This window comes from Salarias fasciatus, chromosome 3, assembly GCF_902148845.1.
Source record: "Salarias fasciatus chromosome 3, fSalaFa1.1, whole genome shotgun sequence".
Lineage (NCBI taxonomy): Eukaryota > Metazoa > Chordata > Actinopteri > Blenniiformes > Blenniidae > Salarias > Salarias fasciatus.
Genome location: NC_043747.1, coordinates 13,127,483 through 13,142,683, shown reverse-complemented (window position 1 = coordinate 13,142,683; position 15,201 = coordinate 13,127,483). Strand labels below are relative to the sequence as shown.

General features: G+C 42.4%; 1 protein-coding gene across 2 annotated transcripts; it reads left to right on the top strand.

Moving 5' to 3' along the window:
• The first annotated feature begins 64 nt into the window (after positions 1–64).
• Positions 65–8,631, top strand: myoz2a (myozenin 2a). 2 transcript variants are annotated; one of them, XM_030085715.1, is made up of 6 exons: positions 65–1,208; positions 2,012–2,108; positions 2,894–3,060; positions 5,094–5,238; positions 7,027–7,210; positions 8,163–8,631. In XM_030085715.1, the coding sequence occupies exons 2-6, from the start codon at positions 2,027–2,029 to the stop codon at positions 8,386–8,388; spliced, it is 804 nt and encodes a 267-aa protein (XP_029941575.1). In that variant the 5' UTR covers positions 65–1,208; positions 2,012–2,026; the 3' UTR covers positions 8,389–8,631. The 2 variants fall into 2 exon arrangements, with proteins under 2 accessions (XP_029941575.1, XP_029941579.1); XM_030085719.1 differs by lacking the exon at positions 65–1,208 and having other exon boundaries at positions 1,292–2,108.
• Positions 8,632–15,201: the final 6,570 nt, after the last annotated feature.

The window sequence follows — 15,201 nt, the reverse complement described above, 5'->3', positions numbered from 1 at the left end:
AGCGGAGGGGGGTGGTGGGGGTGGGGGTGGGGGGGGGGGGGGGGGGGGGCTGTTCCCATGGTGACCGGTTACATAATGACAGTGGGTACCCACTGTAGCTGAACCATTAGTGAGTGAGAGATAAGGGCGCTGAGGGAGATGATAAACAGAAAATATTTCCCTTCCAATTTCAGTTTGGAAAACACTTTGCGGAATTCAAATGCTTTTTAAAGAGGATAGCTTGAAGTTGAACATTACAGCCAATTGTAGCACGCAGGGATTTTAAATATTCCATCTCGTCTGTGTGGCTGCGGCACTTTCCTATTGAAGGACCGGAGGAAAAGCCGATGTCTGTGCTGTGCACTGTGAACTGCCTCTCTTTATTTGTCTCTTTTTTATCAAGTCAAGAAATGAGGACATAAATTACATTTAGCAAGGTGAATTATAACATAGTAACCAGATTATAGGTTGAGTGAACCCTATAAACTATGGTCCTTCCCATATCATGTGATGGCATTTAAAGCAAATAGTATCTGATTGGTGCGCAGGCCTGTAGGGTACCACATTCCCATGGTGGATGTCACTGAATATATTTATCATTGGCCGTGCACGGCCATGCTGGAGCACTGATAAGGACAATCGCCGCTGAAGCGGCTTTATTTTTTGATGTTAAAGCCTTGTGAGCCGGTTTCCGAACGAGTTTTCATTTCTTTGGCACTTTACAATACATTCACACACACATTGTATACGTTGATCATTGCCCCCTTGTACAGTTGACTTAGTAAAAGTTGAAGAAACCATTGCCCATGCCACCGAGGACATGCTTCATAGGCTGACCCCACATTTTTTTGACATCGGTTTGCTATGCTAACTTTAATATATGCTTTCTTTTCCTGTAATGTAGCCATAGAGCCAGAGATGCAGGGGACAGTGGGCTGTAGTAGCGGCGCTCTAAATTTAGTCGCCCCCCTCTGCTTGTGAAGAAAATACCAATGACAACAGACAAACTGACTGACACCCACCCACCCCCTCATTTAGTCTGGTGGGCCGCAGCCCCTCCGTACACCCTCCTGCGAACCAGCCGCAGTTCTCGGGAAGCGTGAGCGCCCACGCGGGTTGCACTACCCAGCCTGACCCGCCTGCCTCTCACCTTTCTGACTTGCTACCCCGAGGAGACAGACACAACTTGAGACTATACTCCCCTCCCCCTCGCGGGTCCTTCAGGACAGGTAAGCCATCACCGGCGCCTCTCCACAGGTGTGCTACCCTCTTCACTCCTGACACTTACCCTTTAAATAAAAAATGGCCTCATTAACCACCAACTAGATTGCTCTGCTCTTCACAAAAGACGCATATGTCTATAGATTTTTTTGTTTTGCTTGTTTGATTGGAAAGTTTTAAGAATCATGCCTTTGATAAGTTTTTCCCAGTCAATCATGATTGTGTGAATTTATTTTTGAATTAAAAGGATAACACATGATAACTTGATTCACTAATAGTGGAAGTAAACTCTAGAAACCTGCGTTTTATTATCTGCCGATTCACAAATCATGATGCAATTTGCATGGTGAATGAACATTAGTGGTTGCTCTAAAATGCACGTTTGTTCCATCAAGAAACTTGAGGAGAAATGTTTCAGACTGGAATGCAGCACTTGCATTCACTCTAAACTTTCCCCACTATTTCACGTGTCCCATGACAGGACCATGGTCCATACCTGTGTCCTTTCAGCCCACTTGGGTAATTTCAAACATATTGATTCCTGGACCCCTGACACAGCCAGTTGCCATGTCTGAAGAGCATGTGCTTGGCGTTTAACAGCCCAAGGTTATTTAAAGGGATGTGCTAACTTTGCCCTTTTCACCGCTCCAATAAATTCTATCTGCCCCGGTGGGTCTTTGTGCGTGGGATGGATGCTTGATGTCGGCTAATCAATGGCCAACATGCAGCCTTGCTGTTGTCTCGCGATGTACAGTTGAACAAGTTGTACTGATGTGCGTTGTCTCCCGTGCCTTTTCGCCTCACCCTCAAGTTCCCAGGGGCAGTTATGTCACAGTTCTCCACCATGACAACCAGGGAAAGGAAAATGCAGGCTGCAGCAATCTGCAGGGAGATCCAAGCCCAGGAAGGTAACCGTATCATTCATTTCCCCTTCACCTCTGCGTTTTTCTAATCCCGCTGACCTTTCATCCACGTCTCTGTTTTCACTCCACCTTGTGTTTTTAAGATAATTTTCCAGCTTGGGTTTTAATTTAGCGCCTTATCTTGCGGGACATATTTAAATCCCAGCGATATTAAATTAACTGTATCACTTCACCACACCATACATATACTGGACAGCCACATGGCATGAGTCCACTGTTTTACAGTGAACCAGCTGCCAGTGATCCCCTTTATGACCCTGACTATATATATATATATATATAAGCAAATGAATACTTTTATGGACCAAAGTAACTAATCCCTTTGTAGTTGTCCTTTAAACATGCTATTTCAGGGAGCAGACAACTGTCCGGCACTGGGATAGGGAAGGCCTGAAGGCTACTGACAGCTGACAGATATTCTGGCAAATTATGTGTCTCGAATTTGGATATAGACCTGTGACATCTCCACGATCAGCATGCAGTAGCGAGCACGCAAAGCAAACCACAACAAGAAGCTTTAGGCATGAGCTGATTATAAAGGAAGACAATTTCTCATTTATCATATTGGCAGGAGCACCAAGTCAGCAATCCATGCAGAAAGTTGGCTCGTTTTCAGGGTTTGCTCCCTCTGAGTTTAATTTTTATTCATCTATTCATCAAGGATTTGTAGGTGCAGATTTGGGGATTAGGAAAACAAATTTGTCTGCTCAGATATGTCGACTCAATAAATGCTATATACTTTGTCTTTCATGATGTCTCTGTCGGTGCAGATATAGAGATGGATCTTGGGAAGAAGATGTGCGTGCCAAAGGAGATCATGCTGGAGGAGCTATCCCTCGCGTCGAACCGGGGCTCGCGTCTCTTCAAAATGCGCCAGAAACGCTCGGAAAAATACACGTTTGAGAGCATCCAAAATCAAAACAACAACCAGCTCAATGTAAGAACTCGGGGTCAGGGATTGCACGTGGTTCACATCACACAAAAGCACACAAGCACAGTCCAGAACTCTCCCTCAGGATGTGGTTTTTGTCTTCGGCATATCTTAAAGGCAATACTGACACAAGAAGAGAATTTCCACCCATGCTTATGCAATAACTATGAAAATGAGATGCAAAGGAAGGGAAACGGTCAGCATGATCATCTTTCAGTGAGAATTGCTTCCAAATGCACACCAGCTTTCTCCCACAATTCAGAAACATGCCTATTAGGTAATTGGCGACTGTACTTAATTTGCTGCCAGTTCAATGTGTACCCTGTTTTATGTCAGCTGTAAGCAGGCCAGGTTTCAGTCTCTCTGATCCCATTTGTTTCCATTACAGAGGAACTGATCTTCTCATCTGATTCTAAAAAAAAAACAAAGAAATTAATCAAAACCATTAAATAAGCAAATAACATCCTGAAACAAAATATCTTTAAATGCAGGTGCGCCATGATGCAGCCAACCAATACAGGTTGATGGAGTGTTATTTAAGGAATTTCACACTGCCAAAGACTGTTTTCCTCACACACAGCCATCCATCTTTTTCCTCTATCCCATGAAAAACACTTGCACAATACCCCACATCCTGACACGGTATACGTTGGACAGATTAGGCACTTAAGGTGTTTATTTGACTTGTGCTTCAGACACGGTGCAGCACAGAAAAGTAGCAGTGAAAGTCTTCCAGCTGGTCATGAATAGCTTTCGTGAAAATCCCTTTGTGTATGGATGGGCTGTGTGCCAAATCAGCATTTTCCCAGCACTACTTAATTAAGTCCAACCTGGTCTGACAAAAAAAAAAAAAGAAAAACTATTTGTTAAAAAGCTCTCAGAGAAATGGAACAGAGGCAAACTTGCAAAGTTTCTCTTTGGTTTAAGAAACATAATGAACAGCATTAGTTATATCCTCTATGAATCAGTTATGCGGTGGCCTTGTGTACTTTTCAGTGCCCCCTTGAAGTCCATAGATAAAATAATTATTGCGCTCTAGGGAAGCTTCCCTCTCATCTTTGAAGTGAGAAAGACTCACATATCTTGGTTTGTTTATTGCTCGGGGCAATGGAGGATTTAGTTTCAAGTTGTCAACATTTCCTGAGGAAGTCCTGGAGTAAATCATCATAAATATCTTTCAGAGGGATGAAAGCTGCCCGCCTGGGCTGCGGTACATTTCCTCCTCGCTCCGAGAACAATCCGACCATGAGAAAAACGAACAAGACAAATTCTCTGTTTGCTGTGAAGCAACATGCAAAAAAAAAAAAAAAATGCCTAATTAACATTCAAGTGTGAAAAAAAACTTTGATTTAGATACAGATTACAACCTGACCACTTCATACATTTGTGAGCACCGTGATTAAGCTACATTTAGGACCCATTTATTCCACTGATCTCACTCATAATCCAAAAGATCTTTCCTGATCAGAGTAATCAGAGCAGGGGCTGAGCAGAATATTCAGGTAATTTAGAAATAACTGCGAGGCAGAAAAATATTTCGCATGGTTGGTCGGTGAAGCCTGAAGCTGCAATGGGAGAGACTATAGTTATTCATTGATTAAGAGGCCATGATACTGGACAACCACCCTGTGTTCTTAGAAACAGAAGCACAGCTGTTAGCAGACGTCGCTGCCATTCCGAGTGAGAGGCTCGAAATATGCAGCGAGCTTCTACAGTTAATCAGTAATCAAAGAAACGACTGAACTGTGACGGGATCGGACAAAGGGAGAAGAAAGCGTCCAGAGAAATGGTTCAGTGGTGTAGTGGTTTGTTTTGTCACCCACAGTGAGACGATCAATAATTTGAGTTCGTGGCATAAAAGATGGATGGATGGATCACCTCCATTTCCAGCACAGCTTTATAGAAACCGCCTTTAAAGAACTTTCAGAACTAACTTTACAGTAGGGTGAAGGTAGTCTAGCACATTTTTTGATCAGAATACCAAATAAATTGTAATTTTTCTTTCAAGCTCCTCTGAACTTCTTTGATCTGTCTTCCAGAGCACAGCAGATTCCCACATTGAAAATGGGAATGAAGCAGACAGCAGCGTCACTGAGGAGAACCTGAGCGTCAGCAAGCCATCTGAAGCGCCGTCTGACACGCCGGATACAAAAATGGTGGCAGATCCAGACACTATCGCCCCGGGTAAGTATAACATGGTGATACTGTACACTGGATGCGACACATTTCAAGGCCTCAAAATAATGTAGCGGTGATATCGTGTTACTAATGCTGGACAGTTGACTTCTGCTTGACACGACTTCAGCGGGTCAGCGTGTTCTTTCTTTTTCACCACGTCTGATACTTTTTGGTAGCCTCTCTCATGAGAATTGCTACAGCTTCTTGTTGAACGTCAGTGGGGATGTGCCCCTTACGAAGCACTGGGCATTCTGTGTTGTGATAAGGATTCAACAGTTTGTTATTGTTCATACTCACAGAGGCCTTGATCTTTTACAAAAACATCTTGTTCTCGTCTGGAATCTGCCGGCCTCAAGCAGAACCTGATTGCACGTTTTTATTCTCCCCCGTCTGCCTGTCTCATTTGTTTTCTTTCCATCTTCATCCCACTCCTTTGTTTCACGTCTGCTTCTTCACATTCTGCCCTTACTTGATCTCCTTTTTTTCCACTGTCCTGCTTCTAATCAGCTCTGACCATCGTTTCACAAATTGTTGAGTTCTCCCCATGGGAAGTGTTTCCTGTTTGCCTCTCGTGCCACTGATAGCATCGGCTTTGCACTCACATCCTCCCACATGTCTGAATTTTGCCCAGTTGACACAAAACCAATACTTATTTAAGGATGAGCGTGTCTACACTGGGATGGTGCGTTATTTCTGGAGCAGACAGTATCTGAATGAAGTCACTCCAGCGGTAGTAGAAACCAGGCCAAAGTGCATCAGGTATCATATGGTAAGAACTCTCAAAATAGCTCAGCTGTCCACCTTTGGGTGCGTCTTCCATGTTACACTTTAGCAGCGACAACCAGGCCATGGTCACACACAGGGAAGTCTCTCTAGAGAAGCCACACGAATGTCAGTACAGTTGCTGCGCAAAGTTTTTAAAGGTTTTTCAGCACAGAAATAGACTAAATGCATCTTCAGTTATGGAAATGGATGGATAGAGTCACACTTTATGCTTAAAACCCCAGCTTGCTGTCGTGTTCGATGTGCCTGCAGTGCTTTTTGAGGATCGTTCTTTCATCTCTACAGCATGCTGGGTGTGTAACAGTCCTTTCTCATGAAAATATCAACTCAGCCAAATGTCTAACCACTAGAACAATATTCCATAGCCACAGAAATTGTTTTGCACAGTGTTTTGTAATAGATTCCCCCCCAAAAAATCTGTAAACTTCCCCACAGGTCTGTTTGGTCTCTCCTGCTTCCTCCTCAGGGCAAAACATAAACTCAGGAAGGGGGATTGTTCATTGTGAGAGGTTAGGACGTGACACGACGCCACGCGTTATGTAACGCCCGAGCTTGCGAGCCCCCCCTGAGTGAAGCGTTGGGTTTGAAGGATAGTGCTTTGGATAGGCCGCTCCCATCAACACACACAGCGCATGCAGGGAGACATACATGCGAGCATGCACACATTTGTTTTCTTGTGAACTTTAACAAGAGAAAAAGAGCAGTAAAGGAGGGAAAGGAAAAAACAACGTTGCAGAGTTGTGCTAGTCCACACTCGTCTTGTTACATATCTCAAATACAGCTTTTTTTTTAAACAAATAAGTTATGGGATAGGACATTTTTGTTGGTGTTTTGCTTTCTACACAATTCCTTTTTTTCCTCCATAGTACTGCTCAGCTGTTCATGTAGAAGATACATGTGATAATGAAATTACTATATTGCTTAAATTTAATTCTAAGAAATGCAAAACTAATGTGTATGAATCAAACATCCACATGTTTCTCCTTTGTCTGCATTGTATAACCGACTCAGGCTATGGAGGTCCTTTGAAAGATATCCCTCCGGAGAAGTTCAACAGTACAGCTGTGCCAAAGTCCTACCACTCACCCTGGGAGCAGGCGATTATCAACGACCCGGCCTTGGCCGACACGCTCGTCACCCGCATGCCTCACTTGGAGCCCAGGGCAGACCTACCCGGCTACAAAAGCTTCAACAGGTAAGATCACAGGTGGAATTCAAGTTATCAGTGAAATAAACAACACAGCTTAAAAAAGTCTGCCTTTTTTGGATGATTACTCTACAAAGTTATAGTATGAAAAATGAAAAATATAAACAATGCCACTTTGGTGTATTTGGCTGCAATAATGAGTTACTTTACTATCTAGTCTTTAATCAGTATGGTTATGACTAAATATAAAATATTTGTGTTTTAAACTGCAGAGAATTTAAGCCACTGTGCTATCTCCCGGTGTTTGCACTTCATCCTGTCTTAATCCTGCTTGACTGAGGACTGACTAGACTCTAGAATGACACACTATTGCATTTTTCATATAATGAGACCAGATGGGATGTGACCAGTTCAACCTTGAAATATTTTTGAGATGGTGTTTTGATTGGTGCCTGTGTTCATTTTTTTGGGAGTAAAAATCTCCTTTTGCTCATTTTAGAAGTGCCATCCCTGTTTCAAGCAAAGTAAAATATCCTTATTGCACCTGTACTGTGAAAGTTATTAGTTTTGACTAAAAACTAACCCTGGGTTGTAGTATTGAGAAGCACTTGTGTTCAAAAATTGGTCAAAATAACTAGCCATTGACAAAAAGTAGTCTCTGGGATGTTGATCACATACAGGAGATCTAATGTTGGCTGCAATCAGCTAAAAGTACTAGCTACTGGTTAGATCAATTCACAAAAACTGTTAAAAAAAATTAAAATATTCTTTCAATATTCTGTTTTGTTTACATTTCAATACATGCAATTGGTGATCGGACAGGACAAGTATCGTTCTTCACCAGAGCCATGGCACCGAGCTTCTCTCTGTAAGCAGTTGTGTCTTAGAACACGTCTGCTGGTCAACGTCTTCAATTAGTTGCATCACTTCAGATGTCACCGCAGTCTCTCTCATTAGCACATGACAGCTACTGTTAACACCGTCTCCCTGTCACCTCCAGGGTGGCCATCCCGTTTGGCGGTTTCGGAAATGCGCCCAAACCTGCTCCCATCAAGGCCGTCCAGGTCGAAAACCTCCCCGACCTCGCCGAGCTGCAGGGCGACGACGGGGTGAACCGGCCTTCCTTCAACAGAGCCGCTCTGGGGTGGGTGTCGTCCGGCGGTCCCGTCTCCCTCCCGTCCGTCTGCATTGAGCCTGCGCTCATTCCTGAGTCAGACGACCTTTGAACCCGTGGTGAAGTCACACAGAGATGCCGTCTTCTTCGTTGCTCCACCCGAGGTTACAGTAGGTGGCGTGACGTAAGAACGGAGTGAGGGTGAGAGAAAACATGCTGTCGGGTGTTGCTGATTAGCATGTCTGCAACCTTGTTTTTTTTTTTTTTTGTCAGTGATGTTAAATATTGCACTGCAGGGAAAGTCAATAAAGAACACTTCGTACAGTAGGCAAACATTCTTGTATATTAATGTGCATAGGAGTATTTTGTCTTGCAAACACAAGTTTTTGCTCAATAAAGTGTTGTGAAAAGAAACGTGCCTCTAATTTAATTAAAGATGGTTCACCACCACTTCAATACTGAATAGAATTAATGCACTGTTCTCTTTTTGACACAAAGATAAATCTGAAACATATTTTTTTTATGTCTGCAATAATTTCACAGCGACTTGGTATGAGCTGCACTGAGGGGCTCACTAGAGTGAATGATGCCGAGCCCCTGTGCCGTGGTCCCATGCAAACCCATCACTTACCGCATCGTGTGAGAGGCCAAAGATACATGTGAGTCACTGTAACCGCTTCAAGGTTACACTGCCTGACAAATCAAATCTGTTTCTGTGACATGAGCGACTTGACTGATGCGCCGCTCACCTTTTGGCGATGCCCGGGCCAAGGAGGGGGAATGATGGGCGAGCGGCTTGATGAGCTGTGCCCACCTCTTATCCATCTTTCTGTTTATTACGACAGTGCTTAGGAATTCATCTCAGACGTAACAAGCTGGAGCAAACAGCCTGGCCGTAAATTACTTGCGGGTTGTACAAGGGAAGCACGATGAGCTAGCCATGACCCAAAAAAACAGAAAAAAAAAAGATAAGAAAATACTTTTTGAAGGCACAATATCAAAACAACTTAATTATGACTGTTAAATTCCTTCTTGTGGTGCAGGCACCTAAATCTAATTGATCACAATATGAGTGGGAGAGAAAAACTAGAAAAACCGCCCATCCCACTCAGGAGGACCCACAGTTGAAATGGGTAGATCTTAATGATGATGGGTTGGTGATCTGACCGTAGCTGTCACTCACTGCGACATGTTGGCACATGTTAGGTGACATTAAGCTGAACGAGCCTTGGCATGACATAAGTAAGTAATTGATACAAGCACTTTGCATGCCAGACTGTGAATACTGTCAGTGATGGGGTCTGATCTACTTTGATTCTTATAATTACAGCTGAGCTATTTTCTATGGATACGCTGAGTTTGGAAATAAAATACAGTTATCTGTACCAATTTTTTATCTGTTTCTTTGATAAATAAAAATGCGTATAGTTTTGTGCTCATGGCTTACAGAACAACCTTTTCATGGTTTTAGATTGCATTTCAAAGATGTATCTGATTATTTTCTTTTTGAACAAGTTCTCATCATTAAGAACAAGAGCAATCACTTCCACCCTTTGTTCCACCATTCCATCCCCAGATTGGCATCCATAAGTCTATCCAGTACACTCCTGGACTGGTTTAAATCACGTCATTCTGGTTGCACTTGGTTTATCCAATTAAACTTTCATATCCCAGCCGTCTACCGTCTCCTCTGGTGTTCCTCGGGGCTTTGTCGCAGGTCCCATCATTCACATTATCTTTCTCCTTCCCCTTAGCCATATTTACCATAAATACAATATATTCTTTCATTTCTATGCGGATGACATTCAGCTCTACTCTCCCTGGTCATCTCCCATCTGAATGACTGTAATTCCCTTCTCTCTGACTTCCCTCTCAAATCGATCCATAAACTCTAACTAGTTGAAAACGCAGCCGCCGGGATCATTGCAACAACACATTTCAGTTGTCACATAACCCCAGTTCTCTATAAACTCCACTGGATTCCAGTTTAACAATACAGCCATTTAAAAATTCTACTTTTGGTATTCAAGGCCTTTCGTAACCTCATTCGTCCATGACCAGGTCCAGAGCCTTCAAAACAAACGTATCAATGCTCAATGATGTCGGTCTGTTGCAAACCACAGAATGTCTTTAGTGTCTTGAAAGGTACTTATAAAAAAATGTATAATAACACCGAAAAAGTGCTTTATAAATAAAGTTTGATTTGATTTGATTTCGATCATGAGAGGGAAGAAGAAGGAGAAACATTCCTTCTGCGTATCCATCAATGAATCAGAGTTACATAAGACATAGAAGAAGATCTGCCTCTTCACAGGAACTTGAACTTTAAATGTGGCTAGTTTTTTTCTGCCAGATGAATTCCTGCCACAACCATGATTTAAACCAGGAACCCGAACACTCAAGGCCAAGACTGAGCCTGATGCTGCACCACTTCACCAGGAATCCAGGACTTATTCAGAGAGGACATGAAAATATATGAGTACAAATTATTTAAAAAGAACTTCTGTGAAACCCAGAAGACACAGGAGCTTGTCTACAAACAGCCTATTAGCTGTGATATTTCTAGACAAAGAAACTAAGAAGCCGTATCGTAAGTCAGACACTTCTCTGACAAAGGACCATTTTCAGAGTAGAAAGACATTCCCTATCCGTGGCTTTCTGTATGAGAAATGTTTGAAGTTCTTGTTCAAAGTGTTGTTCAACCTACTCTCAGTATGTGTGTGTGTGGGTGTGTGTTCAATAAGTCTATTCTAATATAATCAAGTTTCCTTTGTAGACATAAATCTGTAGTTTTACTGAACCAAATTATTTGTTAGGACATTTTCAGATATATTAGAAACTTTTTATGCCTGTGTATCTCGTGTGAGTCTTACAAACTTACAATTAAAGCTCCCTTTAAATATTTATCTGAATAAGCAGATAGATTTATGATGAAAATAATTAGTTTTTAAACATCCTTCCTGGTGGCGCATTGGGTTTATCTTGACCTTGAGTGTTTAAATCCTTTTTCCTAGCATGAAAAGCAATGGTTTGGTGTTGTATACACAGTGATTTCTTCAGAACATCTGGCGATAAACATCTGCAACACTGACACACTGAGATGAACATCAGTAATCGATAAACTTTCATAACACCATCTCTCGCTTTGAAAGTTCAATATAATCAACCTGAATTTCTCTGTGCTAAAATTTTTTTTACCACTGCCTGATAGACGGTCCAACTTTGTTCTGTTTATGTTTCACCGATGTTCCTCATGTTGTCTGTGTTTCCAAACATGAATTAGGAAACGGCTCTCAGATTTCTCGCAGCCATGTGACTGAGTCCGGCATCAGCATTCCTGGCCTCTGTCAAAGGGCCTGTGGAATGTGCAGCTCCTGCTGGTGCCACTCCCTGTTTCAGCCCTCCAGAATTCTCCTGGAGAACTGCGTGTCCCTCACACCACCCAGCATACGACAGTGCCGGTAGCTCTGCCAAGTACCACAGTAAATATCGAGCAGTGTTTATCAAGAGCGGGCATGAACTCTCTTTCAACTTTGAATGTGGCCATTATCAAAATGCTGCAACGGAAATATTATTGGCGGGGCCCGTAGCGTGGGCCGAGGGTCGGGGAACCAGACGAATCGATTATTAGTCTCTAACTGCAGCCGGTTTCCCCTCAGGCGTGTTTTAGTTGGCATGGGTTGGCACAGTAGGTCCTGACACTGAATTATAGACTGGATCGTGGGGCTCGGTCATGAGCTGGCCCTGTACAGTGAGGTGACCCAATAACTGCTGCGGCTTTTCCAAACTAAGAGGCTGAAGTCATGTACATGAAGTGACTGTTGTATTGTCCCTGGGTGCAGGACAAGACATTCCTGTGAAAATGAGCAGAAGGAAAGTTTATGTATAGAGCGATGGAATCTTATTGAACTCCAAAAAAGACTAATCCTTAAAGAAACTGCACTGGGAGGAGGAGACCGTGAGTTATGGAACAATGACTATTATAAGACTGGAACAGAGTGTTTCACTGGGTTCACCGAGTGCACAAAGTGAAAGATGTCAAATCACCAAAATCTTTTTTTTTTCTCTTTTTTTCCATTGGCTATCACAACTCAATATGAGCAGCTGGCTTCATGTGTCTTCATCAGCATTAAACAGCGGACTCTGCTGCTGTTGCATGCACCTTCATGTTTTCAAGCCCGAGTCCCTCGGGTCTCCATCTGCACGCACAGCACCAGTCTGCTGTATGCTGCTGACACAGGCAACTGCAGAAGAGGTTGAGCCACTTGACCGGCCGGTATCCCTGTTGAATTTCTTTAAGTATGCATGGGTTGAGAGGAAACAAATGTGGTTGGTTAAAAAAAAAAAAAAAAAAAAACAACTGCAAGGGCAATGAGCTGTGTGTGGAGGATGAGAGTTACTTCTCTTGATGGGATTTCTGCTTTATTCTTCACCTAACAACTCGGTTATATAAAATTAAACCTATGATGTTTTTTTTTTTTTTAAATGTATCGTCGATGCTCAAATTACCCACAGGCAAAGCTAATCTAATCTGTCAGCATTTTAGTTTATGTCTTTCTCATCTGATGACATGATAAACTTGCAGAGGCTGATGGATGGGCGAGGCAGGTGGTCACTCTCGCAGGAAAGTGCGAAGCCCGATGGGATATCTAAAAATATGAGCGAACATAAAGCTTCCCAGAGGTCAGTGGGATGGTGTTGGGTTGCGGATGAGATGAACAGTGCCGGGCACGCGCTCCACTCCTGCAATGAGATTAGGTGACGAACTGTTTCGCACTGGGAAATATTTCAGTCTATCAAACGTCAGGTGAGTGTGTGAGGAGTGTCATTTAAATTGCGGGGTAATGCATTTCTGACGTTGCCTAAAATACTTTCTTCAAAATGACTGTGAGTTCCTTAAGTTGTTGAAATGCAAACAGAGGTTTCATGCATATATTATTTACCACTGTGGAAGCCACTTCATGGAAGGATGCACACAGCGAGCCTGTGTGGACAAATGAACATTCAAAATTGTGCTCTTGTTTGCTTGCAGAAACCCTGGAGACTCATTAGAGCTGTGTTCTTTCACAGTCGTCCAGGCTTTTGCCTCAGAGGGCTTCATCTATATTCCTGACTAGTCAATACCTGTTAACCTCCTCTCCTTGCTTAATAATAAATAATTATTAACTAAAAGTGAAGTACTGAAGCCTTTCGGTGATAAGCAGGTGTCCCTTCCCCCTGGATATAGACGTGAAAGTGAGTAAAGCAGCTTCCAATGACCTTAATAAGCAGGGAAAAGCCCAAGTTGACGATACTGTGAGAGAGAAATAATTCATGTTCCTTATCTTTGTCTGTGAAACATATTACTTTCCTGACGTGCAGCTCTAAGGCAACAGCATGCCTTGACTGTGCGCTGCAGCTCCCGTGGATACCGCAAACATAGCAAGGAAATATATCACAGTCAAGGCTCTGGCTGCACGCCAGCACTAATGCAACATGGTCAACTGCCAAAACATGATGCGCATGTTATCAACGTCTCTGCAGTAAAACAGTGAGAAAAGTCCCGCTTCTGCTCCAGGAAAGAAAATGTAATTGAATAATAAGCAAAACCAATAAAACGGGAAACAGTCTTTCATCACTGATTCTAAAAATTTCTCACCTGTTCTTTACGATGCATTGTGAAACACACCCATGTTGGACGTCATACTTTGTTGTATACTCGCGCTAAGTCATCATGATAACACACAAATACCATTACAGTGAATACTGCACCGCTCAGAGATGATACCAAAACGTCTTTGGTAGGTTATCTTTCGTTTTCAATATGGTTTTAATAAAAAAAAATTCGAATATGATTTAAACCAAACAAATTTCCAGATGGCCCATTGAAAAGTGGCTGAACAAAGCCTTCTCCTCAGAAACCGTTCTCTCAATTATTCTCGGGAAACCTGAGGAGTTGAGACCAGATTGTAATCCCCTGTAATGATGAATATAGCACAAGTTGCTTAAGGGGCGTTGCCTCCCGCGGCCCCCATTGTAGCGCTGGAGCATAGCTAATCTCTTACATAACAGGAGGGCATTCACTTCAATGTGGTTCCTCATTAGTAGTAATTCAATAGCAACAAACAGCGTTCACAGAAAACACGACAAGCTCTGCTTTGTTCAATATAGTTTTTGCTGAAAGTCACAAAATTGTGGTTTCATCTGAGACACACAGCCTTGATGGAGTCTCACAGTTTGAACTCAGGTATGTATTTTTAAGCATCTCATATGAGAAAGCTAGTTTTCCTGCAAAGCTTTTCATTAGTGCAAGCTGTTCTATTTGAATTATTTGCAATTCCCATGACACCACACACACACATCTAAATGTGTTTGTGTCTACACAAACATGAGGACAAACTAGGGCATTTATTATTACCCAGGTCGAGACAGGAGCAGATTCAGTTTAGATTTTTAATTAGACACTTTCATTTCACAGATGGTCTTTCTGCATCATATTAACACCAGCCTCTGACAGAAAAAGTGGAACTTTATTTATCAATTGATTGAAACCACATTACTACTATCTTACAGGACTGATCTGTGCATTGTGATGAGGCAGAGTCCAGAATTTTACATCTATCTAGTTTCCATTTTTTTTTATTATTAAAGTGTACATTAGTTAAATGTACATTAAAGGGAGACTTGAGAAAAAGTATTTTCAAGGAGGCTGTACAGTTATAAGACCCAATTTTGATATTCTGTCGTTGCATAGTATATTTCTGGTTTGTAAATTGTGTGATGAGACCTTCTCAGCAGAGACTGAACCACATTGTGCCCCCAAACCCCCTCAATTCACATGCGATACATACTTTTACTCACAAATGCGGTGGTTTTTGGTGCCTCCCCCCCTTCTAGTATGAAATAAGTTTGTTAATACTTGTTTGGATAGATATTAGAATGCAGA